This window comes from Salvelinus fontinalis, chromosome 39 (genome assembly GCF_029448725.1).
Source record: "Salvelinus fontinalis isolate EN_2023a chromosome 39, ASM2944872v1, whole genome shotgun sequence".
NCBI lineage: Eukaryota > Metazoa > Chordata > Actinopteri > Salmoniformes > Salmonidae > Salvelinus > Salvelinus fontinalis.
Window position 1 is genome coordinate 12,705,932 of NC_074703.1, and position 17,168 is coordinate 12,723,099.

General features: G+C 41.4%; 1 protein-coding gene across 1 annotated transcript; it reads left to right on the plus strand.

The window, feature by feature from the left end:
* Positions 1–2,282: 2,282 nt before the first annotated feature.
* LOC129838950 (sodium-coupled neutral amino acid symporter 2-like) lies at positions 2,283–13,718 on the plus strand. The gene is made up of 15 exons (XM_055906231.1): positions 2,283–2,612; positions 3,824–3,949; positions 4,133–4,214; positions 4,325–4,440; positions 7,362–7,528; positions 7,927–8,002; positions 8,639–8,721; positions 9,130–9,188; positions 9,736–9,906; positions 10,063–10,142; positions 10,289–10,389; positions 11,022–11,146; positions 11,295–11,439; positions 11,549–11,646; positions 11,809–13,718. Exons 2-15 carry the CDS (start codon positions 3,825–3,827, stop codon positions 11,911–11,913), a joined length of 1,533 nt encoding a protein of 510 aa, XP_055762206.1. The 5' UTR covers positions 2,283–2,612; position 3,824; the 3' UTR covers positions 11,914–13,718.
* The last annotated feature ends 3,450 nt before the right edge of the window (positions 13,719–17,168 follow it).

Genomic DNA, 17,168 nt, shown 5'->3' on the forward strand with positions numbered 1-17,168 from the left:
CAAACCAAAACAATGATAACTAGCCTGAACAACAGTATGCAAGGCATATTGATATTTGAGAGAGACATACAATAAGGCATAAAGTGATTGCAGGTCATGTTTGGGAGAGCTAGCTAAAACAGCAGGTGAGATAACAGCAGCTAGTCAGCTAACACAGCAACAGAAGGTAAAAATGGCGACGACTGGGCAGAGAGGGTCGAATTAACTACACACAGATCCTGAGTTAAGGCACAGAGCCGACAGATAAAACACAAATAAACAGAATGGAGTACCGTGAATTAATGGACAGTCAAGCAGGCATCAGCTATGTAGCCAAGTGATCATAGTGTCCAGGGGGCAGCCGTAGATGGAGTAGTGAGGCCTCCACTAAGCTAGCACGCTTTTAAAGTTAGTAGCCCGGGGGGGTGGTCTGCTCAGACGGAGGGGGTCTGCTCAGACGGAGGCCGGTTGAGGGCACCGGTTGAGGGCACGTCTGCAAACCAGACGTGGTCGTGTCGACAGAGAATCCAAGCCGGATAGCGATGGCGAAAGAGAGGTTGTGAATTGTAGAATTGTGTTTGCTAACTGGTGCTAGCTTCCTGGCTGCGCTAGCAGCAAGATAAGCTAGCAGTTAGCAGACCGGGGCAGGCAAGTTAGCCTTTGGGGGACGTCGCGATGGGGGGGAAGTCTGTTTTTGCCTCTTCGTGCGGTGACGTCGATAGACCAGTCGTGGAATTAGTAGGGTTCCAGGTAGCTCTAGGTAGCTAACAGGCCTAGTAGGTTAGCAGAATGGGCCTTCAGCGGGCGTCACGCCTGAGGGGCCTGTTGGAGTCCCCGGGCAGATTATGTCGGTATTCCAGTCGTAGAGGATAGGCGGGGTTCCGTGCTCCGTACCGGCAGTAAATGGGTCCGGGTCTTGTAGCCCAGGAGTGGGCTTCAGTGGTAGCACAGAAGCCCTAGCCAATTAGCTTCAGGCTAATTGGTGCCTGCTCCGGTGCCTGCTCCGGGATGGAAACGCTAGCCAGGAGTGGTCACCCGGGATTGTGGTTAGCTAGTTGCGAAGATCCAGATGAAAATGTTCATGAATATGGCATGAATATGAATATGAATGGCACGAATAGTGGACGTTGTAGGTATGACTAGTGGGCCCTTTACAGTAATATCTCCTGAATCAGCAACTGACCCTAACCACTGAGGTCAAACTGGTCTCAAACCACCAAACAACATTAACTTTGTTCATCTGCAAACTTGTTCTCAGAGATCCTTATTTTCTAACAGTGCCATGGGTTCATTTGGTTTTGAGTCACAAGTTCATGAAGCCAAAGTAAAGACCCGAAGGCTCGACATAAAGACTGCTGCTAATATGGTTGCATAATGAATGAAAAGGGCTTATGAACCCCTCTCTGTTACGAAACTGTGTGATTTCCCCTCAATGTCAGACACCCCAGCTGAATCCATCAAAAAATGTGTAGCATACTGAGAAACATTGACCCTGCTACGGACAATAATAAAGTGATAGCCTAATACGTGTGTAATAGCCTAACATGTATGGTGTGTGTGTGTGTGTGTGTGTGTGTGTGTGTGTGTTTTTTGTTTAGAAAGAGTGTGTAAACATAACTTTAACAACATGGGTGAGAGGACCAACGCTTTGCTTACACTCGCAAAGGAGCAGAGTGTGAACCTAAAGCCGATGCGAGGGAGTCACTTCATGACAAACGGATTGGGATGACACGGATTCCTGGCACGCTCACTGAACCGCCGTCACATGATTCGTTTGCGTACTTAATCTTCTTGATACTGGGAGGTCTTCTTTGAAGCTTTAGTCACATTTTAAATTCTACTGACACCCAATCTTGTGCTTTCTCATCAGTTCATCGTCTTGTCAATTTCATGTCCGGGAACCAAATGAAAAACTGTCCAGAAAAGGAGCCATGGCCTAATTATCGGGATATTTAAGCCAAATGAATGTAGGCCTAGACTATTATGGGCTATAGTTTAAAGTATAGACTATTGGCTAGGCTATTTATTGTATGCTCAGTGCAACATACAGAGAAAAACTAACGAGGACACAGTGATCCAAATACATGATCATAATTTGATTGAAACTTTTTCAATGAGCAGAAATCAAGATAACTGAATGCACATTGTGAAGGGCATTCTGAACCACCCCCTTTACTGGACTGTGTATTTGTACACAAACCGCGTCATTCATTCTGGTGTGTGTAAAGTCTATGCCAGTCGCCAAGGCAAAAAGCCACTCCCCTTCCTCCTCGAGCTGATGCAACGCTGGATAGATATAAAGGTGCAGACAAACCCCTCCTCGTTTAGACCGACGTAAATTCTAGTTGCGCATCACATCATTTGCAATTTGATTCATAAAACATCTTAAAATTGAGCTTTTAAGCTATTATTATACAAGTGTATCCACATTGTAAGTTATTTTCCTATTTAATTGAGACAATTTCATTGTATCTGAAGTACATTTATTGTTACTGATAATTGGGAATTTAAAACCTCAAGGATAAATAGTGTTTAGTAGAATATTGGAGACATTCAACGGTGAAGGAATTGTTTAAATTAAAATTGCTAAGGATCGCCACTTTTTCATAGGGATTTTATTCGTCTTCTCAAAGGTAAGATTCTGTCTGCGGCGCATCTTTTACTGTCTACCAGGAAATATGCTGGGTTACCTGGTGTAGGCTAATTATCTTGTAATTCTCTAGCTATAAATTGTAATTTACAATTCTATAGACCTAGTAAATGTATGTAATCTCTATTGTTAATAATGAAGTCTATTCTATTGGAAAATGGGTGAAATAATTAGCCTATATATTGTGTATTGAAATGGCGGGCCGATGTATATAATCTCTTGCATGTTATTTCCCTAGTCAATTAGCCAAGATCAGTTAGGCGCAAAGATAAAATGTATTAGGTTATAGCTTTTTATTTATATATTCTTTATAATATTTATGATGCTATAGGCCTAGGCTACACAGCGCAATGGGCCAGACTCGCAAGGATATAAATAAATAGCACTGATGCTGTAGGCTAGTGGGCTACATTCTTTCCAGAGGAATGTCGGGGCGGTAACCAAGGAAGGAATGTAATGGATTTGATGGTTGATTCTTTTCACTTATTTGGGATATTTGTAAATAAGAGACATCAACGTCCAAGAAATTATGCAACCCAAATGAATGACTGTAAGCTACAGCTGAGGATATCTAAGACAGATATAGGACTACAGCTCTGCGCAAAATGGTGCCAGCCCATAATAGACAAGCACGTGCCTTTGTTTCCATCAGTCAGTCATGGAAGAAATCTTAGTAAATGGAGCCCAAAATCGAATTATTTAACAGTCCCATGTCTAAAATGTTTAAGATTAGGCTGTGCTCTATCATTTAAAACCCTAAACCAATAACACGATCTCACATTCTGTTTGAATAAATGGGATTGGTTAGTTACATATATTGGCCGATTATAATGGCAATTCTTCTTATTTATTAACACGTTGAAATTGGGGATGAAAAGGCTTGCGCAATGCTTTTGTCATTCATATTGGGTATGTGACGCTGCGCTGATGTGGATAGACGCGGATGCCGGGCGGCTGGTATTTTTCCACTGGCTCCTGGGATGAGTCAACCCCCCTTCGTCTGGTCACATGACTTCAGATTTATGAGGTAGCTGCAGCGCAATGAGTAGCCTAGTCTCTCCCTTTCCAATATTGATTATTCAACGTCCCGGGTAGAACTCACGGTACAATAAAAAAAGAGTGGGAATGGCGCAGGCAAGAATTTAACAAATGAACACAAATTGCTTCACTGTTTTCCGTTTGTTTATTTTACAGCATGAAACAGGCCACTGCAAAGACAGAGATGAGTCGCTTCAGCATTTCCCCTGATGAGGATAGCAGTGTCAGTTCCAATAGTCATGAATACAGTTCCTGTCCAACCAAGAAGGTTCCTATTGACAGGTGAGACACTGCAGCCTGCTGGGTCTGAAGATGCTCTGCAGTAGACCTATGCCTGTGTTTCTAACTGCAGAAATGTCATCAACTTGCTTATTTAAGTAGAACTTGTATTATGTTTGTTTTAAAGGCTGAATTGGAATGGGATTAATCCATTAAATAAATGTTTTCTGCATGTTTGATTTCCAGTCAATATCCCGATATGGATGCGGAGAGTCAAAACTTCCTTCCAGACTACCACCTGGACAAGAAGAAGTATGAAACGGATTATGTAAGTGCTGTCCTGATAACATATAGGCTACCAATTTGAGGCTTATGGTTTACTATGTTTTTATTTGAGGTTTTTTTCTTACTGAGTATATTTGACTTTATTCTCAACAGCATCCAGGCACCGCCTCTTTTGGGATGTCAGTCTTCAACCTGGGCAATGCTATTATGGGCAGTGGCATCCTTGGTCTCTCCTATGCCATGGCCAACACTGGCATTGCACTCTTTGTGTGAGTACTGTTCTTGTGTTCCTGTATGCCAGTGTCAGACTTGGGTTTCAATGAAATCAATTGCAGATTATTTCTACATCTGCATTGCTTGCTGTTTGGGGTTTTAGGCTGGGTTTCTGTATAAGCACTTAGTGACAGCTGCTGATGTAAAAAGGGCTTTATATATAAAAACTGCAAACTGTACTGCGGGGTCAATCAGAATGTTCACACTGTGTCATCCAATGGCAATGTCTGCAGCTTGCAAGGTGTGACGAAGAGCTAGTGGTGTCTGTTTTAAAGAGGTTAACACCAATGATATATCCCAGTATTGCTGATGCTATGTATTGGCCAATGAGGGGCTTTGAAGCCTTCGGTCGGCCATATTGGCAGTCCCCAGAAGGCGTAGTCCTTCATAGGAATGAATGGAATTCTACAGTATTTCAATACAAATTATCAAGGACAAAATTACATGTATTTAAGTATTTTGTTGTTGTAGTGGGGACAGTAACATTAGTACTTTCTAAAAATTCTACTTTAAGGAAAAACATTGTATATATATTTTTTGTGCTTTTTTTATGTTTAGCTCAATTAATATACTTTCAATTATGCATTTAGGTGTCTGTTAACTCAATAAATGTGGCAAAAACAAATGTACACATTAATACGTGTATTTTATTTTATAGCTTCCAAAATATTTTTTACAGTGGTGGGAGGGTGCCAAGATGAAGGCGCAGTGGCTTCAAAACAGCACCCCCTGTCAGTCAACTAGTGTATATATAAATAATTGGAATGAAAATACACATCCGCAATTGAAATGGGGCTCAGCTTTATGAATCTGGGAAGTAGGTAGTAAGAATTAGGAGCGGCAGGTAGCCTAGCGTTTAAGCGGGTTGTGCCAATAACCCAAAGTGTTCTTGTTTAAATCCCTTGGGTGAAAAATCTTTCGGTGTGCTCTTGAGCAAGGCACTTAACCCTAATTGCTCCTGTGAGTTGCTTTTGGATAACAGCATCCGCTAAATAACTAAAATGGAAGTCAACATCACATTGAATAGAATGCAATATAGAATATCACTGTATGTTGCTAGTGTGGAAGATAGTTTGTGGAACTCTCTGAGTCTGAATGCACTCCGTCATATCAGAGGCAATACAGCACATTCTAAACGTAGCAGTGTGATATACCACCAGGTAGAGCACAACAAGGTCACACCTCAATATCTACCAATGTGAGGCATAGATACTGTACATACAACCTGAGCACAGCATTTATCCACAGTCTACTAGAGATGTGTCCTTGTCTAAGACAGGGCATTGGATAACCCTGAAGGGAGTTAGGGTAAGCTGGTGAGACAGCCTACAGAGATCAAAGCTTATGCTACCGCAGGGCACGGTTGCTAGTAGCCACGCAGGCCGGTGTTTACAAACAGGGGGCGTACGAGTGTGAGCACTGGGGTTGGGGGTGTGGCGCACTAGCATCAGGGCCTTTCATTTGGGCCAGTCACTCGAAGCCGTGGGGAAGCCGCTTAACAGCGCTAATCTTTCTGCATTGAGGCAAGAGTTATATAAAGTGTAAGGTACGGGAAACGGGCCTCACATGAGATCATGAATAGAGCCCCCCCTGCCATTCCAGTAGACTCTTCTTCTCTCCATTACACTCATTACAATCATTTCAACCAACGTTTAACCTAAATCCAATGACATTACATTCTTTGTTGATTTCACATTGGATTCACGTTAGTTGACAAATCAACCAAATTGAAATCAAAACTAGACGTAGAAATGACTTCTGTGCCCAGTGGGTAACCAGTCTGAAGGGCCACTTGCTCCAACAGCTTATGAATATGAATTATGAATATAATACCTTTGAATTTTTGTGTAGCGTTGTGAAATAGGAGAAATTCTGTAAAATATATATACCATACTGAAAAAAACCTAAGCACTCAATGCAAAACACTTTATTGATTTGGCTTATGCATTTCCGCCAACATACCATCTTCAGGGTATAAAATCTTTTGTGTATTTTCACAAAGGCCTCCATTTAAAAAAAATCTTTGTTTGCAAAAGGTTTCCACACCATGGGACTTGCAAACACTTCACCGCTGGGTAGATTCAGTATTTACAGAGTGAAAACAATTACCTTAGGGTCATCCAAGGTATATTTGGTGAGTCAGTGAAGTGCATATGACGTGATAAAATGTAGACTAAACTATTATGGGCAGAAGTGTAAATGGTGACAAGTAGCTGAGTCGAGTAATCGTTGTGGTTCTGAAGTTGTGTGTGTGAGTGAAATGATTTGCACAAGGCCTTCATAACGTGACCATAGCTTATATCGCTTAGAGATCATTTTTCTCAGTGCACAATTGCTACTATTAATACAGTGAGACAGTGTTAGCTCTGCACGGCTTGGCTGCTAGATATAATATCCTAACCTGGAGCCCATTGTCCAATCACCTCCCTCTATCTGGATTGTGCATAGCTGTGTTACATCAAAACTGTCCCCATGACAAGGTCTTTGCAGATCAGCTCACAGACAGAAGCTATTGATCCCTGTGTTTGGGTGCTACAGTACAGTAGAGAAGGTCGCTTGTATGTTACTTCCCCAGCCTCATCATGGTCAACATGAGATGTGTCCTTGCGATGGTCAAAACACATTTTCCATGTAAATTTTAGCCTTGCGTTGACCTTTGGCGTGGTTTGTCTCCACGTTCAGATGGAACCATCGGGAGATCAAGTCAAAATAATGTGTTTGAATTGGGACTGGTGAAATGCACCGAAAGGAAACAAAGCTTGCACTTATATCCAATGTGCACTTATCAGTAGTCAACCGGGTGTCCGTGTGGTTAATTCCAGTCGATAATAGTCCTTACCAGTCTTGCAGGCAATAGCAGTCCTTTGGCCTGGTTCCGTACCTTACTCGTGATACAATGTTCCTCTTCTCTCCACAGAATTCTCCTGGTGGCTGTGTCCATCTTCTCCCTGTACTCTGTGCACTTGCTCCTAAAGACAGCCAATGAAGGAGGGTCGCTGGTCTATGAACAGCTGGGTTACAAGGCCTTCGGCATGCCCGGGAAACTGGCTGCATCCATCTCCATCACCATGCAGAACATCGGAGGTGAGAACTAAGGGCACTTCAATGGTCATTCAGAAAGACAGATCAAAGTCGGGGAGACAGTCAACTCCTAGTGGATCAATGAGACTATGTGGAAAAAAGTCCAAAGTCTAAATGTCAGTGATGTCACACATAGAAAAGGAAGAGCAGCCCCTTTCCCATAAACCAAATGGTTCTGTAAATGTTTACAAAAAGAAATAAAATAAGGGTACTAGACTTTCCAATGGAACAAACATCCCTTCTGCGAACCAACAGGCGTATTCATCCTTAGTTAGTGCTACTAGAACCATTTATGTCTCAGAGATGTCTGTTTTGGAACAAAATACAGGCATGTTTTGATGCGAAGTCGCTGATTCACAATATGACTTTGACTAACCGTGACTTTGCTTTTACCTTTGCAGCCATGTCCAGCTACCTCTACATTGTGAAGTACGAGCTGCCGATCGTTATCCAAGCCTTTGTGGGAGCTAACAACGGGTAAGCAGCTTTGTCTCTAGATTCTGTGTGTCCGTTGGTGTGTGTGTGTGTCCTTTAGTCTGCTGTTACTTTGGTTTGACAAATGGCCCATGGTTGATTTTGAGAGGTCGACCCTCGAGGTGAAGTAGTGACTTTGGTGTCATTCAAAATGGCGGTGGGTTGTTTTTGAGTGCTGTGCTGGGAAGATGTGAAGAGGCCTCTTTGTCCCTCTCGGCAGAGAGAGAGGAGGGAGGTGGGACGGTGTGTTGGCGGCGGCCGTTCAAAGGGTCCTTTTAGAAGAGCCAGTGCCGCACCGAGACAGACCGCTGGATGAGCTCATTCAGACCAACCAACTGGCCCATCAAACATTCATGTAGTGTTGCCAGCATGTAGCTAGACCACCCTAAGTGCAGGCTGCTATTTCTGTGTGTATTGCAGACATTCTGCCTTGTTTGTATTTTACAACAACAGTCAAACGAGAAACGGAACGCTACATAGTTTTGATATAGGTCATATTTTTTCACAAAAGCTAGATAAATGCTGGGATATGAATGTGTGTAAGTGTGTGTGGGTGTAAGTGTGTGTTATTATATGAAACTGTGTGGTGATATGTGTGTACAGTGTATGACATCTTCTTGTCTCTCCTGTGCGTTCCAGAGAGTGGTATACGAACGGGGACTATCTTGTGATCTTGGTGTCAGTTGTCATCATCCTGCCACTCTCACTTCTCAGGAACCTTGGTAAGACACAATACAGAGTGTGGCACTTTACTTTGTGTGTGTGTGTGTGTGTGTGTGTGTGTGTGTGTGTGTGTGTGTGTGTGTGTGTGTGTGTGCGTGTGCGTGTGCGTGTACGTGTGTTGAGAAATGCAGCACTTGTGTAAAATGTTGGGAAAGGGCAGGGGATGGTGACGCACTGTGGCAACGTATGTGTGTAATAGAGGCCAGAACAGTTTGTTTACATTAGATTCCTTTTTGACTGATAAAGTTAATATATTGCCTTAGAAGATTACATTCTTATTCATTGTAATATGGTTTTAATATATGTTATAACAGGGATATTACACAGTTAGTATATTTACTATCTTACATTTCCACAGTATATGAAGTACTCAATAGTTTTTTTCTCTCTCTGTTACCTTACTTCAGGTTACCTTGGTTACACAAGTGGTTTCTCCCTGCTTTGCATGGTGTTCTTCCTGATTGTGGTGAGTCAACATCCTAAACTACTCCGCTGTTGTGGTCTTTACAGTTCAGGTTATTGTAGTGAATGGCTCACTTACAGATATGATATCTTCATTTTATCACTCTGTTGTCGAAGATAATCTTCCTCCACAGTAGGAAATGCAAATGTAGTGTTTTTACGGCTTCTAAAGTTTGTAATTTCCATTTTAATACTGTCAATCTTGATTTATCCTAACTAAAATGTATCAACCACATTTCCATGAATTATAATCCATACAAAAATTCAAAATTCCTGTCGCTGCAGGACTATTTTCCTGCAGTGAGAAACTGGTCAAATTAAGATAGAACACCTGAATAACTGTGACAAATTGGTTTACAATTCTGACCTGCTCACACTAGCCGGACCATAAGCAAGCATTTCAAATGACCTATCCCCTCTATTGTACGTTGCTTTCTAAAAGTAATGAGTTTTCAACTGTAGTAGTTATTATATTGCCAATTAGCAATGTATGTAGCCAGTACTCTGTACCTTTTGTATGGGAGTCTAAATGGGCTTGGTTTCTTTTCCAGGTGATCTATAAGAAGTTCCAGATCCCGTGCCCTTTCATTCCTAACATGGATGTGATACTGAACGAGACGGTTAGCAAGGTCCTGAACAACACGGTGGGATTCCTCAACACCACCACCGTCGTCTACAATGAGGACGTCTGCACACCCAAATACTTTGTCTTCAACTCTCAGGTGAGAAATGGACAGATATCTTGAATGGTAAAAATCGATAAATAGGAAGAGAACTACTTAATGGATGTCCAAGTGTTTTCGTACCTGTATTAGTTTTGTTTGTGTCTGTGTGCTTGTGTCAAATGCCTAACGTTCTTGTCTAACGCTCTCCTTCAGACTGTGTATGCTGTTCCTATCCTGACGTTCGCCTTTGTCTGCCACCCCGCCGTCCTGCCCATGTACGAGGAGCTTAAAGAGTGAGTCTATCGCTGGGTAAAGCTGCCACATAGAAGTGTACAATCACACACACACACACACACAGTTTATAGCTGTAGTACTTGTGAAGGAAGACAGAGAAAAGAACAGGGGTTCTGTGTTGTCTAAACCTCCTCTTCTTTCCCAGTCGTTCCCGTAGAAAGATGCAGGGCGTGGCCAACGTGTCTTTCCTGGCCATGTTCATCATGTACCTGCTGGCTGCTCTCTTCGGATATCTGACCTTCAACGGTGAGCCACCCCGCCCCCCTTAGAAACGTATTCGTCCATTTTTTAACAGTCGGATACAAAACTAGTTTGAGAAGGAAACAGTCCTTTTCGGGCTCATACAACCAGTTGTTATGCAAGTACTGTCCCCCGTGAGAAAACAAGACACAGAATCAGCTGTCCAATACACCAATGATCCTGTATATTTGTTATGGCAAGGACATCGCAGCAGGTGTCCGGCCATGTTCCAGACTTCCCTAAATGTATGGCTACGCAATGGCCCTAGTTAGCCAGGACGACATGACATGATGAAAATGAATGAACGAGGGTGTGAAAGTTACGCACAACCTTGAATAATCTTAGCTGTATTACAATTGATCTCCCAATCTCCGTTTGATTTGGCTGGACATGTAACTGGCAGGTTACAAAGACATTTCTGAACGAACACCAATAATACAGCAAAATGAGTGAATGTTGACCGTAGGAGTTATTATAGAGCATTGCTGACCAGGGTTCGATACCCAGTTGGTCACACATGGGCCCTGTGTCTGGATATCTGAATATTTGAAAGGTGTGGAAGTGAATTGAATATGTGGCTTTATAAGTGAGAAGGAACCAAGCATAAATTAAATGACCATATTGGATTGGCTTTACAGTGCATGTGGAGTCCGAACTTCTGCACACCTACTCCAAGGTCTACAAGTCTGACGTGATCCTACTCATCGTTCGTCTGGCCGTGCTGACAGCTGTCACCCTGACTGTCCCTGTGGTGCTGTTTCCCGTAAGCCCCACATCTATCTGTCTGGCTGGCAGCTTGTCTCTCTGTCCATCCAGCTGTCCTTCTATCCATCCATCCAAAACTTGTGAGCATTGTCAAGTTCGGTATTGCCACCATGTTGACCTCGGTCCCCCTTCTCTGTCTGTCGTAGATCCGCACGTCGGTCAACCAGCTGCTGTGTGCCTCCAAGGAGTTCAGCTGGATCCGCCACACCATCATCACCATGGTTCTGCTGGCCAGCACAAACTGTCTGGTCATCTTCGTCCCCTCCATCAAAGACATCTTTGGCTTCATCGGTGAGTGAATGTGTTCAGTTGGTCAGGTGCAGTTCACAGAATCTAGAAATTATAATAGAGAAAGAAAAGAGGTGAACATCCCCACTGAGCCTGTCATCTTCCTCCTCAGGTGCATCTGCGGCAGCCATGTTGATCTTCATCCTGCCCTCGGCCTTCTATATCAAACTGGTCAAGAAGGAGCCCATGAAGTCTGTGCAAAAAATCGGGGTAAGAAACCATCCCGCTCATTTTTAGTCCATGCAATTGATGTGTTTTTGGGTGTTGTGGTCTGTGACTCCTAGCAAGGAGCATCAATCATAAAGTGGAGAAGAAAGCCTTGTTGTGTTTGTTGTGCTAAGCCCGACCGTCTTGTCCTCCCTCTCACTCCAGGCATCCATCTTCCTGTGCAGTGGTTTCTTCGTCATGATCGGCAGCTTGACCCTCATCACCCTTGACTGGATCAGCAACGCCTCACAAGCCGCCGACGGACACTAGGATACCTCATCCACCAGGGGGGGCACCACACCATCCGCAGCTCAGCCGCTAAACATCTGACCGCTAAGACTGCTACCCAAGAAGAAGAAAATGACCTCACATACAACAATGTTTGGCTTTGAACTCTAAGCAAGAGACTATACCATTCCAATGAGAATGTACTGAACTTTGTACAGTATGCAGTTAAGCCACACAGGTGGTGATTTTCTTTTTTCCTTTCGTTGTGCTTTCTTTGTTTTGTTTCCTGTTTTTGACTTTTTCTCTTTTTTTGTAATTCTGGTACAGTTGAAACTTTTGATGGTGCCTCAAACAGGGATTGTGTAGTTGTAGAGTTCCAATGCAGCTCATATTCAGGTACTGCGTGTGAGCTCAGCTTTTTGGGCACAGCGACAACTTTTCTCAACCAGGGCCGCACGCAACCGCGGACATCCTGGAATCCCAGAACTCATTAGAGGTGAAGAACGTGACAGCAGACTCTACTCGAGGTGAATAATTTAGTGTTCAACTTCTTATTTTTTTTTAAAACATTGGCAAAAAAGGTATTTGTAATATGTGTTTATATATTTAAAAAGCACTTAATGTTCAGCACACTTGTGAGGAAATTGTATGTTCACGGACTACTAGACCGCTTATCAGTATTTGTACCAAGGCTGTGTGACCTAGCTAGTGGTGTTGGCTTAACTTGTAAAATGCTTAGTATGAATCAATGAAACCTGCCTTCTCAAAACCCCACACTGGAAGTTGCGAAATATCTCTTAGGAGAAATCTCTTTTAAAAGAAATGTATTACGCATTTTAATGTATTGAAGACCTTGTTCAAATCTAGCACAGCGATGACACTACTGCTTGTAGATGGGGCATGCTCCCTGTCAAATCCCCCGGATGCTAAGGGGAGGGGGACGTTACACTTTTTTCTTTACGAAAGAAATTATTGAATTTGACCACATGCGTGGTTGTAATGTACCTGTTTAACTTGCAAAAATAGTTTGTATTATGGAGGTTTTGAGACCGCACATAACCAAACGTCACATCAACGTTACATAATGGCTTCCATGCAGAACTGAGGGAAGGCGGAGGAATGTCGTGTGAGCTGCTCAGTGTATCTGTCAAAATGTCAGTGTTTTTCTAACGGTTGGCAGCTTCTCCTTATTAAACATAACCGTAGGTACAAAAAAAAAAGAAAATTGATAAGGATAGTGTAATGTCGGCTTGTCACCTCGTCACAAACACGAGGCGAGCGGCTCACTGCTTCCAATGTTAACCTCACACATCATCCAAACTGTTATTGTCCTGCGATTATTTATGGAAGAACATAAAATCAATGTAATTTTATCTATTTTACTATATTTATATTGTACATATATGTATATATATATATATCTATGAGTTGAACTACTGTATATATGCTATGTTTTGTTTAACCTTCTATTGGCATTTCACTAAAAACTATAAAAATAGCTGGTGAATTTGGTCTTTATCAATTTACCCCCCTATGATTAATGGAGCTGTTAAATTTCATTTCTGGAAGTTTTCCCTCTTCCACTTGCTGTAATTCTGAAAGACCATGTTTAAAGTGGTACCTACCAAAGCATAGTGGCAGTGGTCTTTGTGTAACACACTTCTATTTGTGACCCTGATAACCTGTTCTCACATGCTTAATGCACGTGTCTTGGTTAGAGAGTATGTGAGCCATCTCTTGACCTCAGGAGCACAGAGGGCATCGCCCACCAGTGTTACACTCTTGTTTCAATGAAACACTATGTACATCATGTAATTATTGTCAAAATAAAGTAAAAGATAACCCCACACATTGTCAGGTCTTTGTGTCAGTTCTATTTTATAGACCAGCTGATTTTGGTGTGCTTTTGCAGGGAGCCCACCATATGTTGGGAAAGTGATGGCAATTCCTGAGACAAAGAACTGAACCCCCTCTATTTTGATGAATAAACTGCACAAAACAGACAATTTCAGGAGAGAATATTACATTGTCTAAATATTGTGGTGGGAAATTATGCATTTTTCAAATGTTGCATGAATTAGATATATAGTCCAGAATCATAAGTCCACAAGTGTATGGACAGTGAAGTATTACTCCAGCAATTTGAGATCAAATGATGAATATGAGGTGACAGGAGGACACAACCTTATTCTAGACATGATGTTGAAGTAGTGCTGTTGATTGGATTTGAACAGCCAAATATGTATAAGACACATCTTTACTCTGCCTTGCTGAAATAAATAAAAACACAACTCAATGGACCGAACTATGCAAATGGCCTCATTAACCATGTTTCCATCCACCCTTTGAAGAAAAAAAATCAGGACAGCTGTGATAGAAACAAGAAGTTTCAATACAATTTTATAAATGTTGAGAGATCATTTGTTAGTTCGACATAGTGGAATCTTTTTATGACTTTAAATTTAATTACGTGAGAAAAGGCTGTGGAAACGTCTTTATGCGCAAATATTGATGTAATAACAATCATTCACTGAACTCTAAACCTCAACTAAATCTTGTAATGAATAATGTTGAAATTTAGCAAGTTGAAGAGACTAAACTGCTTGGTGTAACCCAGGAGGGTAAACTGTAGTGGTCAAAACATATTGATGCAACAGTAGCTAAAATGGGAAGAGGTCTGTCCGTATTAAAGCGCTGCTCTGCTTTCTTGACACCACTATCAACAAAACAAGTCCTACAGGACCTAGTTTGGTCATACCTGACTACTGTCCAGTCATATACTCAAGTGCCACAAAGAGGGCCATAGGCAAATTACAATTGGCCCAGAACAGAGCAGCACGGCTGGCCCTTAAATGTACACGGAGAGCTAACATTAATAATATGCATGTCAATCTCTCCTGGCTCAAAATAGAGAAGAGATTGACTTTATCACTTGTATTTGTGAGAAGTATTGACATGTTGAATGCACTGAGCTGTCTGTTTAAATGACCAGCACACAGCTCAGACACCCATGCATACCCCACAGGACATGCCACCAGAGGCCTCTTCACAGTCCCCAAGGCCAGAACAGACTATGGGAAACGCACAGTGCTACATAGAGCCATGACTAACTACATGGAACTCTATTCCACATCAAGTAACTCATGAGAGCAGTAAAATCAGATTTTAAAAAACAAACAGATTAAACTACATCTTATGGAACAGCACCGACTGTGAAGAGCCACACACACAGGCACAGACACACGCTAACACACGTACTCTACACACATTACATATGGATTTTGTATTGTAGATATGTTGTAGTAGTGTGTATTAATGTGTGTATATGTAAATTGCCTTAATATTGCTGCAGCTGCAAATGGATATCCATAATAAAATACAAATATTGAAATCAACTTGGAGTCAGGCGATGACATGGTGTGTGGTCCTCCCACTATGAAATAAATGATGATGAACTTCACAGGGTGGTGAAAGTGCACGGACCAGTATGAGTTTGATGCTCCTTTCCAATAAATATTGAGTCTTATTCTGGTGACATGATGATCGATGCTTGACTGCCGTTTTACAAATAAAAATATTCTCGCTCTTATCATTAATAATCTCATCTTGTCTTGTAGACTATCCTACCTGCTGAGCCTACCCGCACAGTATCTGCAAGCTGTTTAGCTAAAGGGCATGTGCCAAGACCAGACTAGGCACATTTGCTATTTAATGCAACACTTTTTGTGCAAAAACTATTGGTAGAGATGCAAAAGCGATGGAAACACATTGAACATTACATTTTTATTGGGAACATGAAAACTTAACCAAAAAATTTACATTTTGTTGCACTATGTCAACATGCACTGATTTTTATCCGCAAGGAATTCGTTTGGTGGAAACACACCACTGGTGGGAAAATTTGAATATTTTATTTATGCATATTTTAGAATATTCGCATGAAAATATGTCGCCAATTGGATGGAAACCTAGCTATTTGAAAATATTTCTGTAAATGAAACTAAATCACTGTGACAGTCAAGTGGGGTCATTTACCTTGAAATTGCATAATAACACTACAATACCAACCACAAGGCCATACGATCAAACCCAATCCCTTTATGGGTTGTCCCTGCCAGTGCGTTCCAGACACACTATTTTATTTTGGGAGCCCTAAATCAGATTTGGTTGAGGGTCCCCCCACCTCGCAGCAAAAGATTTTAGTGGCCCCCCTCGTGACGGTGGAGAGAAAAATGTACATCTACACATTTTGCCATGGGGCGTATAGAAAATAATAAATTGCCATAGGGTGGAGAGATATTTTGGCAGTTTTAAAGCAATATTTCGACAACTTTAGTAATGACTTATGCCATGTTAATATGATAGCTGAGTGAGAATGACTAACAAAATCAATGGGTGCCTCCTGGAGGTAGGTATTCAGCCATGATTACTACAAGTTTAGATAGCTGGCTAACTATCAATGAAAAATTGTTAGCTGACATGGCTAATTGAGTGACTGTCAGTAGCTGGATTTCCGTCCAATTGGCGACAGATTTTCATGCGAATCTTCTAAAATCTGCATAAAGACAATATGTGCTTTTTCCCACCAGAGATGTTTCCATCAAATTGACTTGCTGTAGATAAAGGTCTGTGAGTGATGACGTATTGCACATAAAATACATTGTGTGGTTAAATTCTCACGTACCAAATAAAAAATACAAGTTAAATGGGTTTCCATCGCATTTTCAACTCTACTGATTGTTTTCTCACAAAAAAACTCTGGTATTGGCACGTGCACAGCGTTATCTGCGCGATGTTGGCTAGCGCACCAGGGATACAATTAAAATAAATCAGATAACAATTAAAACTAAAAAATATATTTTGTGTTAATAAACATATGTAAGACAGTTATATTGCAAATTATATTTTCCATATTATAGTAGAACACACTCAGCACCATGAAAATGACTTCGAGACAGAAATCATGGTTTAGTGACATATCGAGTCAAAATATATTTTTTTCTTCAACTTTAAATGTCATAATACAAATTAAAGTATTATAGCTGTTTAGGGAATTACTTAAAATATGAACTAAATATTATAAATAATTTACAGGAAATAACTGTCCCTCAATGTCATGCCACTGGTGTTACCCTAAATTTAAAAAAAAACACCACTGAAAAAAATGACATCCTTGCCAACTTCCTGGGTCAAAGGTTCATTGGAGGCGGGGCTGTTTTAAAGAGCACATGGTGCAAAGCTTTAAAATAAAGTTTGAATATTTTTTTTTTTTTTTAAACCTTCACTGGTGTTATACT

What these genes read in the sequence shown, in the direction of transcription:
- LOC129838950 (XM_055906231.1), top strand. Translation starts at nt 3,825, where the DNA reads ATGAAACAGGCCACTGCAAAGACAGAGATGAGTCGCTTCAGCATTTCC. An exon ending in ACTGGCATTGCACTCTTTGT is followed by an intron (nt 4,441 to 7,361) that starts GTGAGTACTGTT and finishes TTCTCTCCACAG; the next exon opens with AATTCTCCTGGTGGCTGTGT. An exon ending in AGTCTGTGCAAAAAATCGGG is followed by an intron (nt 11,647 to 11,808) that starts GTAAGAAACCAT and finishes CTCTCACTCCAG; the next exon opens with GCATCCATCTTCCTGTGCAG.